The 17,070-nt window shown below is 42.3% G+C and overlaps 1 protein-coding gene across 1 annotated transcript in view; it reads left to right on the top strand.

Annotated features, from left to right (window-relative positions):
- The window catches only part of rnf213b (ring finger protein 213b), a 48,750-nt gene extending 33,113 nt beyond the window's left edge, over positions 1-15,637 (top strand). Inside the window, exons 44-65 of the mRNA XM_034708036.1 lie at positions 833-944; positions 1,029-1,233; positions 1,332-1,519; positions 1,619-1,741; positions 2,077-2,178; positions 2,271-2,513; positions 2,707-2,791; positions 4,547-4,581; positions 4,666-4,766; positions 4,957-5,107; positions 5,197-5,362; positions 5,444-5,538; positions 7,219-7,470; positions 7,751-7,883; positions 8,313-8,396; positions 9,871-10,054; positions 10,330-10,531; positions 10,611-10,688; positions 10,868-11,065; positions 14,058-14,147; positions 14,536-14,699; positions 15,224-15,637. Coding sequence (XP_034563927.1) covers positions 833-944; positions 1,029-1,233; positions 1,332-1,519; positions 1,619-1,741; positions 2,077-2,178; positions 2,271-2,513; positions 2,707-2,791; positions 4,547-4,581; positions 4,666-4,766; positions 4,957-5,107; positions 5,197-5,362; positions 5,444-5,538; positions 7,219-7,470; positions 7,751-7,883; positions 8,313-8,396; positions 9,871-10,054; positions 10,330-10,531; positions 10,611-10,688; positions 10,868-11,065; positions 14,058-14,147; positions 14,536-14,699; positions 15,224-15,362 — 3,130 coding nt within the window. The 3' untranslated portion in view covers positions 15,363-15,637. The remainder of the gene's footprint in view (positions 1-832; positions 945-1,028; positions 1,234-1,331; positions 1,520-1,618; positions 1,742-2,076; positions 2,179-2,270; positions 2,514-2,706; positions 2,792-4,546; positions 4,582-4,665; positions 4,767-4,956; positions 5,108-5,196; positions 5,363-5,443; positions 5,539-7,218; positions 7,471-7,750; positions 7,884-8,312; positions 8,397-9,870; positions 10,055-10,329; positions 10,532-10,610; positions 10,689-10,867; positions 11,066-14,057; positions 14,148-14,535; positions 14,700-15,223) is intronic.
- Positions 15,638-17,070: the final 1,433 nt, after the last annotated feature.

The following is a 17,070-nucleotide window of genomic DNA, read 5'->3' as shown; positions in this document are numbered from 1 at the left end:
TCACTAGTTTTTAGGATCAACTGAAGTTTTATTTCCTGACATTTTGAGCTGCCATGAACGTAGAAAGATTTAAAGACCAGCTGAGGTACGTCTGCTCCACAGGTCCCTGCTAAATGGGAGAGTCCACCTTTAATTACCAGGGGAGATTTAATTACCACTTTAAGGAGATTTAACACTTCAAGAGCTGTTCTCAGAATTACATTAAATAAGTCTATATTTATATTAAAATAGGATATGAGACACTATTTTTACAGGAAACAGGAAAATAATGTAAAATTAGACATTGAGCACCCCCATGGTTTGAATGGAATGATCCACGTTTCACATGCAAATATTCAACTATGAGATTGGCAGTCGACTAAGACTCGTTAGAACGAATCGTCCAATATTCGACTATTTGGGGTCACCCCTAGTATATAACACACATATCTAGTTTGAGTTTGAATTATCTAATGAATGCGTCAACTGCAATCAAGTGAAGAAATAAAATAGAATAAAATAAAATGCTGTTTTACGTTTGTAATGTTTAAAGCACAAAATACTGAATATAACTCTCATAAAATCAATAAAACAGAGGATCATTGTTGAGTTTTCACCATCGAACATCTCTTCATGAAAAGAATTAAAGTCTGAGAGAAGAGAAACACACTGATATCTTCAAACAGTTACAGCTGCCATCATCAGTCTCTCTGTAATGTAAAGCCAGGGGATGTTATGGTTCCTTGTTTATGTTTTAGCAGACATCATCTCAAGTAAAAAAAAAATCCGCTGATGTAAAAAGTAGAAAGTTCCCTTAAAGAGAAACAGAAGCTCACATGTGTATGTCCATCAGTTTTGATCAGGTGAAGCTTCACATCCAGACCTACCTGAAGAACCTGCAGGAGAATCTTCTGAACAAAGACGACCACACCGAACTCTACCTGCTGTTTGTCAACTGTTTCCAGGTGAGCAGCCACAAACGGCAGTCAGTGATGAGACTAATAAATAATCCTGGACACCTTTTCAGTGATCCCTTTCTTTATTTCCAGGACTCTCTGCTGTGCTCTGAAGCACGAGAAATGGGGCAGGGCTGGGAGCAGCAAATGGAAGCAGGGACCAAATTCCTGAGCAGAGTGGCAAGAAAACAGACTCCACGAAGACAAGAAGACCCGACAGAGTTCCTCCTAAACACAGCCCGGCTGAGGATCTACCTGAGCGCTGCTGCACGGCTGATGGAGAAAGCTGCACTTCAAGGTTCCTGACGCTGAGCTCATTTTAATCCAGAGTGTGCATAATCTGCAGTTTCACGCTGACTGAGGTGAATTAAATGTTTGTTTCTGGATGAATTGCAGGCAGACCTGGAGAGGAGGTGAAGTACCTGCAGCAGGTGAAGGCGGTGTGTGAGTACGGTGAGAATGACTGGTTCAGGGTTTACCTGATTCGAGCTCTCCACAAAGTCTCAGGTGTGGACCACATCCTGTCTCTGATGAACAGTCCCACCTGGAGATGGGCCTTTCCTGCAGAACTCCTTCGACTTCAGGTATTGGATAGATGCACTGCACACTTTGAGTCAGAAGATAAGGTCGTAAGCTTCGTGTGAGATTAAATTGCAAACACTAAAAAAGTATTTTTCTTAAAGAGGACGATCCCGACCAACATGGACGCCTTCCTCTGCTGCGGGACGCCGTACCGGGACATGAGAAAGGCTGTGGCTCAGGTGTTGGTGGAAAACAGATCGGACAGCTTCAAGGCAGAGATACAGGTCAGAAAGTTTCCACTGAAGACACAGTTTATAAGAGGAAGAGGAGATTTAATCATCCTCTTTACAGTGTCATTCCTCCTCTGACCACTAGAGGTCACTGTGGTTGATGGTTAATGTGTCTTTAGAAACCTCAGATAATCAATCACACGTTAATTATTAAATGTTAAAATATATCTAACTCTCCTTTTGTTGCACTTTAACTCCATATTTATGTATTTGTGTTGAATGGTTAATGACACATGTAGTTGTAAATGATGTAAGGACACTTTAAGCTGCTGTAAGTTTTTCTGTATCCCTCTTTTAGCCGTTCATGTCTGTTCTCTCATCCTCTGTAGAAGCTGAGGGGCTCTCAGATCAGCCTCCTGCCCCTGGCCCTCTTCAGACAGCTCACCTGCCGCTACAAATCACCTGACGTCAAGATGCATCCCAGGCCGGAGGTCGCTTAAGCAAACTGTGAAACTCGTGTTCATTGTATTTCCTGCAGAGCGACTTCTGATTTTTAAACATGTGGCTCTGCTTGAACTTACAGGAGAGACAAAGGCTGGAAAAGCTCCTGAATAACATCCAGTTAAAGGAGTTCAAGGATTTCTGCTCAGAACTTCTGTCAAACCGGATCGGTAGACCGGGCTCGAGTCTTCAAATCAGCAAGGATCGTAATACTGAGAGACAACCCCACCTGGAGCTGCTGGTCCATCTGGACTCTGTGCTCGTCAGTGGAAATCCTCTGCTGGTTCCTCTTTACCAGATCGCCTTCCAGCCTCAGAACGTCACAGTAAGATACTCATGTCCTCTTCAGGCTTGTTACTTTCAGCTTCTACCAGGAGAGAGGGCGTTGTTTCATGTGTATATTAGAGTGCAAGTTTTCCCATCATAGAAAGAAGAATAAAAAAGAGAGCTATACGATCTGCATCCTCTTTAAAAACACACTTTGGATGTGCACTGACACTTTCTGGTTTTCTCCCCAGAACTCCTTCCTGCCAACGATGCCGGATGATCACGCGAGTGAGGCCAGGCAGTGGTTGACTCAAGAGAAAAAATTGCAGACATACTGTATGTATTAAACACTGTTAAGTTTATCTGTTCTATTAATAACAAAGACCCAATATCAAGACCAGGATCAGATCCAGTCCCATCTTCCAGACAGGACTCAGTCTGATCTCATCTTAATCCACCATGAGCAGAGCACTTTGCAGCATTTAGCAAGTTACAGTGGCAAGGACAAACTTCCTTTAACAGGCAGAAACCTCCAGCAGGACCAGACTCATGTTAGACACACATCTGCTGAGACCGTGTTGGAGAGAGGGATAGAGGGAGATGAAGAGAGAGAGAGAGATGATAGTGGGGAGACGGATAGTAGTAGTTGTAGCAGCTGGAGTCTGGCACGTCCACAGCAGCAGAGATCCAGAGGAACCTACGAGACAAGGGAGCTCAGGGACTCCAGAAAGGTCTAAGAAAAGAGAGAAGAGAGGGAGACCAGAAGAAAGAAAAAGAGGAGAATAAATGGTGAAGGAAAGGACGGGATGAGAAAAGGAGACATAAAGGATGAAGAAACGTGGAAATAAAGAGAGAAAGACAAAAGAAAAAAAGAAGAAAAGGAAGAAGGAAAGGACGGGATGGGAAAAGGAAACAGAAAGGATAAAGGAACAAAGAGAGAAAGAAAGAAAGGCAGAAAAGAAAGAAGGCATAAAGGAATGAAGAAAAGAAAGAAAGAAAGAAAGAAAGAAAGAAGGGATAAAAGAAGGAAGGAAGGAAGGAAGGAAGGAAGGAAGGAAAGAAAGAAAGAAAGAAAGAAAGAAAGAAAGAAAGAAAGAAAGAAGGGATAAAAGAAGGAAGGAAGGAAGGAAGGAAGGAAGGAAGGAAAGAAAGAAAGAAAGAAAGAAAGAAAGAAAGAAAGAAAGAAAGAAAGAAAGAAAGAAAGAAAGAAAGAAAGAAAGAAAAGATGAATGACAGACTCAAAAAAGGAATCTACAGCAGAGATCCAGAGGAACCTATGAGACAAGGGAGCTCAGGGACTCCAGAAAGGTCTAAGAAAAGAGAGAAGAGAGGGAGACCAGAAGAAAGAAAAAGAGGAGGATAAATGGTGAAGGAAAGGATAGAAGGAAAGGACGAGATGAGAAAAGGAGACAGAAAGGAGGAAGAAACATGGAAAGAACAAAGAGAGAAAGAAAGAAAGAAAGAAAGAAAAAGAGAAAAGAAGGAAGGAAAGAAATATTGAAGGAAGGAAGGAAAGGAAGGAAAGTTGGAAAGAAAGGCAGAAAGGCAGAAAGAAAGAAAGAAAGAAAGAAAGTAAGAAAGAAAGAAAGAAAGAAATAAAGAAAGGATGAATAACAGACCCCAAAAAATGATTCTACAGCAGAGATCCAGAGGAACCTACGAGACAAGGGAGCTCAGGGACTCCAGAAAGGTCTATGGTTAGTAACTTTAATGGGACAGGAAGAGTTAAAGTAAGAGACAGGCAGAGAGAGGAGAGAGAGGGAAAGACAGGATCCCAGTGTGTCAGTCTAAGCCTATAGCAGCATAACTAAGACCTGGTCCAAGCCTGATCCAGCTCTAACTATAAGCTTTATCAAAAAGGAAAGTTTGAAGCCTACTCTTAAAAGTAGAGAGGGTGTCTGCCTCCCGGACCCTGACTGGTAGATGATTCCAAAGGATCTGATAACTGAAGGCTCTACCTCCCATACTACTTTTAGAGGCTTTAGATGAGCAGACCTGCATGTTTGGAGCGTAGTGTTCTAGAGGGGTCTTTAAGATTCGAACACATTTGAACCCTCAGGATGTAAACACTGTCTTTTAAATCCTTCCCAGTTTGTGCCAATGGACATCCAAGCTTCGTTGGAGAGGTAGGATTTTATTTTCTGTTGCAAGTCTTCCTTAAAAAAAATAACATCAAATACAACATGATGTGTTTCTGTATCGTCTCGTAGTGCGGTAAACCTGTGGTAGTATCAAAATGTTTTTGTGGACTTCCCATCGGAGGACTCCATCACAATCCAGTCCAAGGATTCACTAAACACGAAGGACAAAGGTACATCATCTTTAGTCCTGCAGTGTAACTCTGTCAGATAATGTTTAAAAACAAACTATCATCAACTTCCTGGACGTACAAGTCGGTCCGTTTGTTTCCCTCATGGTGGATGAAGCAGTGACAATATATTACAGCCTGATTCAAGGCCTGTGGAAACCCTAATGTAAGGTAACCCTCTGCTGTGTTTTAGTATCAGTGATCAAACTCGAACAGGACACATACTGGGGGAGGCTCAGCAGAGGTCTGAGGCCCCTGAGAGACAGATGACCTCTGCTCAGTCCTGCATCCTGAGGCTGCTCACACATCTCGCCATGCTTCAAGGAGCCACAAGCAACCGCAGAGTAAGACCTGAGCTAAACTTCCACCGATAGCACCGATCACTGTCATCCACAGGATGGCATCTTGTAAAGAAACGTATCTTTTGTTGCAGGGAATTGTTGACATGATCCACCCCAGGACCTCTGATGTCATCACCTTCCTGTGGAGACATCTAGACAAGGACATGGGTTTACTGGGAAAGACTCTGGATCTGAACCCGGACGACACGGCTGTAACAGTTCACCTGATTCTGAACGCCTGCACAGAATTCACTCCAGGTAACTTTCAGACTCCTTTTATATGCTGCGGTTTCATGATTTCAAATAAATATGAAACATCTCTGCTGCTTGTTACCACAGGCTCCCGAGGTGCAGGACAGGATCTGTCCTCCAAACGAGGACGGCAACAGTGGGAGAAGCTTGTCTGTCAATCTGCCATCAACCCAGTACTTCAGGTAGGGAGGATAGGGATTTTAAAAGCAGTGCATTGATCCGGCTTTAACTGAAATTGGTGCATAAGAAAGATTGCTGCAGCGTTTGCATACATTTAGATGAGCCCCTTTCTGTGCAAATTAAACTCATTGCAAAAAACGTCTAATTTAGAAACACGGGGGATTTCATGCTTAAACTTTCAAGAGATCTGCACTGGGCTGCACCAGCTGTGCGTAAGTTCAAACGTAGCCTAGTTTCAACGTATTTTCTAACTTAGGATGGAGTTTGCTAACTTTTTGGGCGTTGCACCAACTGAGATAGCTCCAACGTTAGCATAAGTTACAACTTAAATTTTGAACCTAGCTCTGAGTCTGAGTAAGGTCCAAGGTACAAGAAATATGGAGAGAACAAAGAAAGAAAGAAGGAAAGAAAGAGGGTGTCTGGGAGGCAGACACCCTCTCCGTAAAAGACCGGTCATCATGCCGCTCTGTTTTCAAAGATGAGATCATTTGAAGGATGAGGAGAAGCAGCTGTGATGTGTCGACAACACGCTCTCTGCGATAGATGAAATGAATAATTAGCGTACGATGACTCTGATCTTAAGCAGAGATAATCACCGTACATCTGCACAACATTAGAGAACCGTTATATTAACGTACCGTATGTTGTAGTTCACGATTTCACCACTAGATGTCACTGTTGTTACTTTACACGATAGATTAATTATCAACGCATCAACATGCTTTGTCATATTTTACCTTTATGTTGCTGTTTGTGGATAAACAGGAGTTACAGCAGTTATGATTAGCCGTTAGCTTGTTTAGAGGCAATGAGGCTAACATGAGTTAGCACTTAAACACCTCATCAAGAAAGAAGCTGTTCACTGATTGGCCAAACCGAGTGACAGCGTCCTATCTGCAACAATATTTAGATTAGTTTGGACGTTACGGTCTGCTAGTTAAGATGAAGCTAACGTCTCTGTGGTGCAACCAAACAACGACAACTTAAGTTACAAACTAACGAGTTTCAACATATGGTTTGGGGTGGACTTTCCACCCTGACTTAAGACTTAACTTATGCGGAGCTGGTGCAACAGGCTACTGGACATTTCCAGTTCTGGATGACCTAAAGCTAGTACACCTGTACATACAGTCTGTTAATATTCCTCTGACATCACTGCTGTTATAATAATCAGCGGTTAAATCAGTCTGGGGCTCAACATCCCCCACATTCTTCCCTCCAGGAAGTAAGCTGGATATAAAGGGTGTCACATCTGTCATGAACTGATTCCACCCTAAAGATGTGTCCCCTCCCCATCCAGCTTATCATTGTATGTGTACAGAATTGAGCACCGCTAGGATTAGAGCTCACAGCGCAGCTCTGTGCAGCAGAGAGTGGAGATGCTAACAGCTCATCTCAACAATCAGACGCGAAACGAGAGCAGAATTCCAGGGTGTTGGGGCGCCATTGGCCTAGCGGTCTAAGCGCGCGCCCCATATACAGAGGCTATAACCCTCGTCGCAAAGGTCGCAGGTTCTTTTCCAGCCTCGACCATTCACTGCATGTCCTCCCCCACTCTCTGCTCCCCACATGTCCTGTCTCTCTTCAGCTGTCCTGTCCATTTAAGGCAAAAATGCCCAAAAATATAACCATTGAGCAGCAGAGGGATTTAATCATCTCTCTTTCCCCCTGCCTGTTTTCAGGGTCTGCAGAATAAACTCTCCAAAGCTCAGGAGAGAATCAATGAAGATGATGGCGTCACAGGAAGTCCCCTGATGTGTCTCCTCCTAGGGGATCCGGCGAGAATGTTGTCCCTCCCGTCTGACTGTCCCACACATCGCTCCTCCTTCTGGACTCTCCCCGAGACCATGACAGTGGAGCGCCTCGCTCAGCTGGTGGGACAACCAGAGGGAAACACTGGTCCCCTACCTCTGCTCGACACGTTCCTCAAGAAGGTGAAATCCTTTTACTGACACAGATGAGGATGACGGGGTTGTCTTAAGTTAAATATTATCTTAGTTTATCATGTTCTAAATCCTGACTGATAGATTCTGGATTTTTACTTCTGGTATATTCAGCAGATCAGCAGGATGACAATAATCATTCCAGTATTTCAAACCGGCATCTTCTTACTTTTGATCATTAATTTAAAATGCATGACCTGTTATTGTAACAGACAGTTTGTAGTGTTTGACATGCTCTGACTCCATGTGTGTGTGTGTGTGTGTGTCTCAGATACACTGTGTGCGGCAGCTGCATCACCTGCCTGAGCTGGCCGCTCTGCAGTCAGACCTGCTGCGTGTGTTTCCTCTGAAGTCGCACACTACGCCTGAGACTGTCGCACGTCTGTTACAGAAGATACCCGCAGGTACATGTGCATTACGTTTCCATCACTTAAACAACAACAAGCCGTCATGTGACATCACACAGCGTGAGCGTCTATCCTTGTTAGACCTGGGGTCGAGAGCCTTCAGCCACTCGGCCCCCTGCCTCTGGAACTCTCTCCCCCAGGACGTACAAAAGTCCACCTCTCCCACCACCTTCAAATCCTGCCTCAAAACTCACCTTTTCCACCAAGCCTGCTTGCTTTAATCTGTCTCTATGGGACTGGAATGACTTCCCCTCCCATTTCATTTTATTAGTATTGTATTGTTATTCTGTTGTATTTATGTATTTATTTACTGTTGGGTGTTGTTTTTACTATTGGTATGTTGTAAGGTGACCTTGAGTGTCCAGAAAGGAGCCTATAAATAAAATGTGTTATGATTATTATAATTATTATTGTTGTCTTCGTCAGGTTACCAGAAGAAGAAGCTGCAGGAGAGAGTGGAGAGATTCATCAAGGTGTGGAACTGTCTCAGAGCAGAGGTGGCGAACAACTGTGAGTATGACCTCCGTCAGTGTCGGGTTACACGGCTGATATAAGGAAGTCAATACTGATATTTAATGGTCCTGTTACAGTCCTGCTTTAATACCAACAAAAGTAATGTGAAGAGTTACTGAAAAAGGGAACCTTGACTCGTTACACATGTCAGCTTTATAATCCGGACAGAGTGAAAAGGTGCATTTCGACCGAGAGTTCCGGGGTCTTTTAGCCCCCAGACTTTCCCCTGAACTAAAAGGTTCCTGGTCCCCCATTGTTGTCTGCGTTTCGACTGCGGGCTGAAGTCCCGGGTAGATTGTGTAAATCAGGCCAGTGACGTATGGAGAAAAAACAGTAAATGCACTACACCACCAGACCAGTAGAGGGCAGTAAAACAAAGAGGAATGCCATTCATCCGTCATAGAAGTAGACGGACAGGCAGGTATCATTGTGAGCAACACAACAGTTAGCCTGTTAGCATGAAGAGACTCAGCTGGTCTGTTTTAGATGGTGATATATTTCATCACAGATGGATTCACTGAATCAACACGTGAGAGGAGATAAGCGCGAGTAGCAAAGACGTTTCAACACGGCTTTAAAATCCTTTTGAACTCAAAAAGCTGTGATCGCAAAGATTGGCCGGTGTTTTGGTTTAAACAGCGACCCTGTTAACTGGAGACTCTCAGCCGGATGCATCCCTCATGAACGTCTTTAGACCATCATTAAATATCTGATGAGGATATTTTGAAATCTTAATAAAAACTAAACTAGTTTTGTTTATTTTCGGTTTTGAAGACGAAGAAAGAGAGTCACATGTTCTAGTTTATCTAAGAGATAAGAAGTGTTCATCAGCTGCTTTTCAAATCATGAAGATCAATCAATCAATCTTTATTTATAAAGCGCCAAATCCCAACAAATGTTCTCCTCAGACTCTTTCCAAACAGAGCAGGTCTAGACCGTACTCTATGTTCTATTAATTACAAAGACCCAACATAAAGACCGGATCAGATCCAGTCCCATCTTCCAGACAGGACTCAGTCTGATCTCATCTTAATCCACCATGAGCAGAGCACTTTGCAGCATTTAGCAAGTTACAGTGGCAAGGACAAACTTCCTTTAACAGGCAGAAACCTCCAGCAGGACCAGACTCATGTTAGACACACATCTGCTGAGACCGTGTTGGAGAGAGGGATAGAGGGAGATGAAGAGAGAGAGATATGATAGTGGGGAGACGGATAGTAGTAGTTGTGGTAAGCTACGAGACAAGGGAGCTCAAATAGAGAGGGAGATAAATGAATCACTCTTTAATGTATCACCTCTTTGAACATTTGAATTCAGTCGAGTCAGTGGGAAAACCACACCTTCAACATTTGTGTCCTCATTCTTCCACTGCATGACTCTCTCCTCTTTCTCTGTGTGTGTGTGTGTGTGTGTGTGTGTGTGTGTGTGTGTGTGTGTGTGTGTGTGTGTGTGTCCGTGTGTGTAAATATAGCAGCAGACTTGGGCGTGGATGTGAACTTGTGTGGGACGGAGCTGACGGCCGAGAGCTCTGGAGAGTTTCTGACACCCAGTCGACAAGGACCGGGCTCGTGTCTGCAGACTCTGGTGGACTTCTTGTTGGAGACTCAGAACAGTCTGGTGAGAGAGGCCCGCAGAGTGAGCCGCCAGGAGGACAGGTCAGTACACCCGGTCCAGGGACAACACTGCAAGAACTCCAAACTACGTGTTTTAGTCCTGAAATATCTTATTATACTTAATACAAGTCCAGATAAACACCTCATTTCAAGGTGTTAGAAGCAGAAAATAAGACTTGAATTTCTTGTAATGAGTGAAAATAATCTGCCAATAAGATTAGAAAAAGGTACCAATTAAGTTTTTGAAATACGACTTGTGCAAGAATTTAAAAAGCTCCCCAAGATGCAGCCTCATGTTTCCACTCTTCCCTCCTCAGTGAGTACAGTTCACCTCTGGAGAGGATCTCAGAGACCCAGCTGACCTTGTGTGACCCTGAAAGAGAGCTCCTGCCTCTGGTTTTAGCTCACTGTCATTACACCTTGAAGAAAGGTGGAGAAACGGGCAGCAGCTACGACCTGCAAGCCATCCAGACGCAGCTGGCCCGTCGCTTCTTTGTGGGGAAACCTCTCATCCAAGCGGTAAAAGTCAAAGCTGCATGTAGTGTTAGTTCACACCACACGTGATGTTAAATGGGTCTGTTGTTTTGTTTTAAACCAGGACACATCCAGGTACCTGAACAGACACCTGCAGGATTTCTCTGTGGTCCTAAGCGAGGTCAGAGGGAAGATTCCTCAGGTAAGACCGCCTTAATTTATGACTCTGAGTGTTTTACGGTGCTTGAGTCTTTATCCGGAACTGACTAAAGCCAGACCCAGATTTTCCCCCTGTGCAGGATTTTGTGAGGCCACATTGTTAGAGGTCACATTCCTCCCCTCACACTCCTCTCACTGACGGTCTCTGTGTCTGTGCCCCAGGAGCCGCTGAAGGGATCGCTGAGCAGCTCCATGAAGACGGTGCTGCGCTCGTACGTGGATGTTTGTGACGCCATGTTCGTGGTGGAGATCGGCCTCCGATTTCTGGGAAAGACGGGCGGAGATCCTCAGCGTCAGCTTCTGTCCTACCTCACTGATTCACTGCAGATGAAACCGCAGATTTCAAGCACTGTAGCCAAGGTACTAACCTCCAGATTCCATTACACCAACAACAAAAACAACACTGCTGCGCAAAGACTCTGATTATGTTGATCTCATTTTGTAAACAAAGCACTTCTATATTTATGACCCTCTATTTCACAGAGACTCTTTCAGGAATAAGTCTTAAAAATGTGCTGACACTGAACACACAGCTGATCCAGAAGCCGTCTAAAACAGGAAGTGTTATCTGCAATCAGCAGCCCAATAACTAAAGAGTTAAATCCACAACAGACATCTCTCGTTTGGAAAATGTGCTGTCCAAGATTTCCTTTTTTTATTCCGTAGCCCTCAAAGACCTAGATAGCCGGCTACTTGTTCTTAAATGTTTCATATTTTTTGAAGCACCAATCCTATCAACAAGCTTTGAAAACTAAGTTACAGCTGACATTCTCAGCTTTCCCTTGATACCACATTTATCTTATTCAGCATACTCAAAATAAACTCAGGAGAGTCTGGCACCATATGATGGTGACTGATTCAAAACCGGTCCTCACCAAAACATTCTCATAGTGAAAGTTAACAACACAAACAAACATGGCTGCTGTTAGCACTCACAACTATCATGCTAGCATTATCCAGTTGTCATGGTGACACGATATCAGGAGAAAAGTTATAACACATATATAACACTGTAACAGCTCTACTGTTTGTTAAACCTGTTCAGTGTAGATGTTCTTAATTCCTACAGTGTTGACGGTCAGTGAAGGCATCAGGAGAGGTGTAGAGTGTGTGAGCGGGAGAGAGGAGAGACAAGAGGAGAAGTTCTTCATTCATTCAAACATTGATTGTTGTTTTGTTGGTTGGCGTGGTAACGGCCGACAGTGACCGGTTATTAAAGCTCAACGTGTTCACCAATCGGCTCGTCATCACTACAGCGTCCGGACGGACGCTACAATAAATATATATTTTCTGTAGGACTTACTAAATGTCATTCATTCTTCTGCTTGTCAGAGCCCCCATGGTGAGAGCTTTTTAGACTCTGATCCGGACTACAGTCCTGAGCAAAGCACCTCATCGAGTCAGAAGGGACAGGCCCGAGGTGGAGCGAGAGGGGCAGTCAGTAGAGTCAGGGGAAGCAGAGGCAGGAGACGGGGACTCAGAGTACACGCCGGGGAAATGTACGCTCTGCAGGAGGAGGGCAGAACAGCAGGGCGGGATTTGAATGGTTTAACATTTTGGCACCCAAAAACGGTGATTGGTTGGTGTTTTCCCAGGTTTACTCCGGCTGTAGATAGCAGCTTTTCTTCCTTCTTTTTTAAGAACACATTATGTATTGATTACCATCAGGACATAAAGATCATTTTAACCAGTATAACAAAAAGTGGATCTAAATCTGAACACCAACCCCAGCTTTAAGGGTTAAAAAAGGAAAATCTATAAGCAGATGATTTTTTTTTTAAAGTTATATTTTGGGGCTTTTTGCCTTTATTTGATAGGACAACTGAAGAGAGACAGGAAATGTGAGGATTAGAGAGCGGGGGAAGACATGCCGGAGATGGTCGCGGCTGGGAATCGAGCCAGCAACCCCTGCGACGAGGACTATAGCCTCTGTATGTGGGGCGCTTAGACCACTAGGCCACTAGCGCCCCTGTTCAGGAGACTTAATCAAGCTTGTAATCTTGGTCCTAGTATCAACTTTGACCCAAGTTTATAATCAACATGAAGACACAGGTCTGTGCTCCTCTCCTCGTCTGTGGTGAATACTCGAGGTCTGCAGAATCCGTCAGCTCATTTAAACCAAGGCTCAAGACACAATTAACAGCAGCTTTCCACTGAGTGAGATACATTACTTTTTGCAGGCTGGTAGATTTTTGTTTGTCATGTTTCATTTATAATTTTCATGTTTTCTAATCTCTGATATTTTACTTATTTTTCTTATTTTTAGTGCTTTTATAGTCAATCCCCAACACCTCCTTTTATTATTTTATTTGATCTTTTAATTGTTTTTAAATCCAAATCAAAAGAAAAAAGGAAAATTATCCCATTTGATGACTTTGATACTCTTGATGCATTGTATCTTGTCTGTGTCTGTTTTTTAAATATCACTTTAAATGACTTGATATCATTGTAAATGAGGGTTGCCCCTCAATGATCTCTGGAGTATAAATAAAGGTTGATTGATTACTGTATGCGCCTTTAAAACACTGGCGGTTTTCGAAATGGCCTGCTACATACAACCTACGAATGTAGTATGCAGTAGGTATTGCCTACTGCAAACTGCAATTGAATTTAGTCTGTAGTATGACAGCTCTGTTGGATCTGGTCTGCAGTGCGCTGGGTCAACGGCCAAGCTGATAGAGAAACTGCTTCTTTAGCATCACTTATGATTTACAAAGTTAAGAAGTGGTTTATATGTGATTAATTAGTTTTCACAGCACCTAAAAACTGAGTTCCCCCATCATAAAAGAAGAAAAAAGAAAAAGCGGAAGGAGCGCTGTGCATTGTGGGAAACAGTGCATACTATGACATTTTCCCAAATCAGTAGACATCCGGGGAGTTTTGGCATACTGCAGATTTTGCTCTTGTTCACATACTACAAACTGAATTGAGGCCACATCAGTACGTACTGCTAGTATAGTAGGAGGTTTGAAAACAGCCATTGTGAATGTCTCTGTAAATGACCTGACTCTGCCCCCGCCTGTTGAAACCTGCAGACGTGATGTAATCAATCACACGTTCTGCTGTTCAGGTCACTTAATGTCCACTTAACCTGCATTAGCATACAGTTCCTGCAGTGAGTGTAACGCTGGCCGTGCAGACCTCAGCGCTCTGACTGTGATGTGATGGATTACACACGTAAAGCAAGTTTCTCAAGTTTTGACAAATGAAAGGAAAAGCAGTGAAAACTATTTGACCTGCTTTCCAAAGAATCATCACGAGTGTGTCGTGTTTGTGGGCTGCAGTGACGACACTGAACAAACACGCTGGTGCGGTGTTCAGATATTAAAGCTGTCTTTACTTTGGATTGAAGGGACTGGGAGAGAGCAAACTGGAGCACAGCATATTCACCTGGCAGCTCCTGACCTGCTGGAAGTCTGAGCTCATGCTGAAGAGAAAGCAGGTGAGTACTACAACATGTAATGAAGAGAGCAGAAACAATACAGTTACAACATAATAACCCAATTATTTTAATCAGTTCAGCTGCACATAATCCAAACCCTCTTTAAGTCTTAAAAGAGACTCCTCCCACAGTGACCACAGAGTTTGAGTCATTATTTACACTTGTAACCTCTGCTGTCCTCCAGCATCTGACCCCAAACACAGCACAGAGGGAAGTTTACTCAGTTCTAATCCATTGAGAGTGTGCCGTGTGACACGGCAGGCGCCCAGAATTTGACCCCAATAAAACCAGAATTTGAGGAATTACTCTGCACCTTCTTTCCTCAGAGCACTCTGTTGTTGTCGTTGTATTAATCTTTGCTAACACTTCATTCCTTGCCGTGTTACAGGACCCCTTTCAGACGCTGCCCTCAGAGTTCCAGAAGAAGCTGTCTCAGGAGGAGAGGACGGGGCTGAAGGTTTTCCTCGCTGCCACGGATGTCGACACGTTTTCTTTGGAGCTGCATGAAATCCTCCTGCTGAAGACGAGCACGGGTTACCAAGCACGCTGGGGGTAAGCACAGGCCATTTGCATTCACCCCTCTGTAGCGAAAACCACAACAAAGTCACCATTTGTGTGAGTTTGTTGGAGGTAAAGCCCCCAGATGGCAAAACAAGCTGAAAACATCTGCATTATTGATCCAGTCCAGAGTTTACCCCGGAGGTATTTTTAAAAATAAGACTTTCTCTGCTGCTCATGAATGTTTAGAAGTGTGCCTATTGTCAGTTCAAAGATTACCACCCTAGTCTGAAGGAATCCATTGATCCCTGACAGCTTTAATCAGAGTAAAGTGTGGAGGTCTCACCCAGGGCTCTCCCCTGGGACTGAGAGCCTTTTGACTTCTAGGACCAGAGCGTGACCCCTCCAGGCGGCCATCTGTCAGGGGAAAAGGAGCTTAAGCTGTATCCCCTCAGCCACAGGTCATTTCCATTGAAGGAGCAGCTGGGCAGAGAGTGAATAGGAATGCTTATAGTGAAAACAATGGATGCAGTGCTAACTGTTGTTTTCTTTGTGCCCTCCCTCCCTGCTGTCTCCAGCATCAGGTCCACTTTGGAGGTGCATTTGGAGCAGAAAGACCTTCCACCCCTGCTGGGGCTTGAGTCTCTGTCGGAGGACATCACTCTTGAACAGGGGGCTGACGTGTGGAGGGCAGCTGTGGAGTTTAAGAGAAGATGATACAAATTGTTGATAATCATTGTGTATTTTGTGTTTTCTTATTAATGTGTTATTACAAATGCCATATCTGGTTACAGTTCACTATCTCTAATAAATGCATTCCGTATAATAGCACTTTACTATCTGAATGTATATTTCTTTGATCTAAAGTAGGTGAATATTGAAACTTCAGATGTCTCTAAGTACAAATGAGAAAAAGTGGGTATTTTTTATGTTGTTATATATTTAATTTCAGTGATTCATGAGGAAACAATCAATAAAAAGAGTAATAACGATCTCTCAGTGTTTTTTCTTATTAATATGTTATTACAAATGCCATATCTGGTTACAGTTCACTATATCTAATAAATGCATTCCATATAATAGCACTTCACTATCTGAATGTACATTTCTTTTATTTAGATGTGGTAAATGTTGAAACTTGAGATGTCTTTAAGTAAAAATGAGAAAAAGTGGGTATTTTTTATGTTGTTATATATTTAATTTCAGTGATTCATGAGGAGACAATCAATAAAAAGAGTAATAATGATCTCTCTGTTTTTTCTTATTAATACGTTATTACAAATGCCATATCTGGTTACAGTTCACTATATCTAATAAATGCATTCCATATAATAGCACTTCACTATCTGAATGTACATTTATTTTATTTAGATGTGGTAAATATTGAAACTTGAGATGTTTTTAAGTACAAATGAGAGAAAGTGGGCTAAACAGGTTTATTATTTTTTATGTTGTTATATGTTTAATTTCAGTGATTCTTGAAGAGACAATCAATAAAAAGGTTAATATTGATCTCTCAGTGTGTTTTCTTATTAATGCGTTATTACAAATGCCATATCTGGTCACAGTTCACTATATCTAATAAATGCATTCCATATAATAGCACTTCACTATCTACATATACATTTCTTTGATGTAGATGTGGTAAATGTTGAAACTTGAGATGTCTTAAAGTACAAATGAGAAAAAGTGGGTATTTTTTTATGTTGTTATATATTTAATTTCAGTGATTTATAAAGACAAAATCAATAAAAAGAGTAATAATGATCTCTCAGTGTTTTTTCTTATTAATATGTTATTACAAATGCCATATCTGGTTACAGTTCACTATATCTAATAAATGCATTCCATATAATAGCACTTTACTATCTGAATGTACATTTCTTTTATTTAGATGTGGTAAATATTGAAACTTGAGATGTTTTTAAGTACAAATGAGAGAAAGTGGGCTAAACAGGTTTATTATTTTTTATGTTGTTATATGTTTAATTTCAGTGATTCATGAAGAGACAATCAATAAAAAGGTTAATATTGATCTCTCCTCATTTACTTACCATGTGCAGTTACTGGTTCGTTCCCTTTGCATATGTCTCTCACTTTTCCCATGTAGACGTTACTGCTAACTGCATTTGGTGTTTATTTATAACATCCTCTAATATCATTGGCTGATCAACACTGCACTTAATGTACACCCTGTTTGTGTCTCAATAAAAAGATTTTGATGAAAATATTGATCTCTCAGTGTGTTTTCTTATTAATGCGTTATTACAAATGCCATATCTGGTCACAGTTCACTATATCTAATAAATGCATTCCATATAATAGCACTTTACTATCTACATGTACATTTCTTTGATGTAGATGTGGTAAATATTGAAACTTGAGATGTTTTTAAGTACAAATGAGAAAAAGTGGGTATTTTTTA

This window comes from Notolabrus celidotus, chromosome 18 (genome assembly GCF_009762535.1).
Source record: "Notolabrus celidotus isolate fNotCel1 chromosome 18, fNotCel1.pri, whole genome shotgun sequence".
Taxonomy (NCBI): domain Eukaryota; kingdom Metazoa; phylum Chordata; class Actinopteri; order Labriformes; family Labridae; genus Notolabrus; species Notolabrus celidotus.
This window is presented reverse-complemented; position numbering and strand designations above follow the sequence as displayed.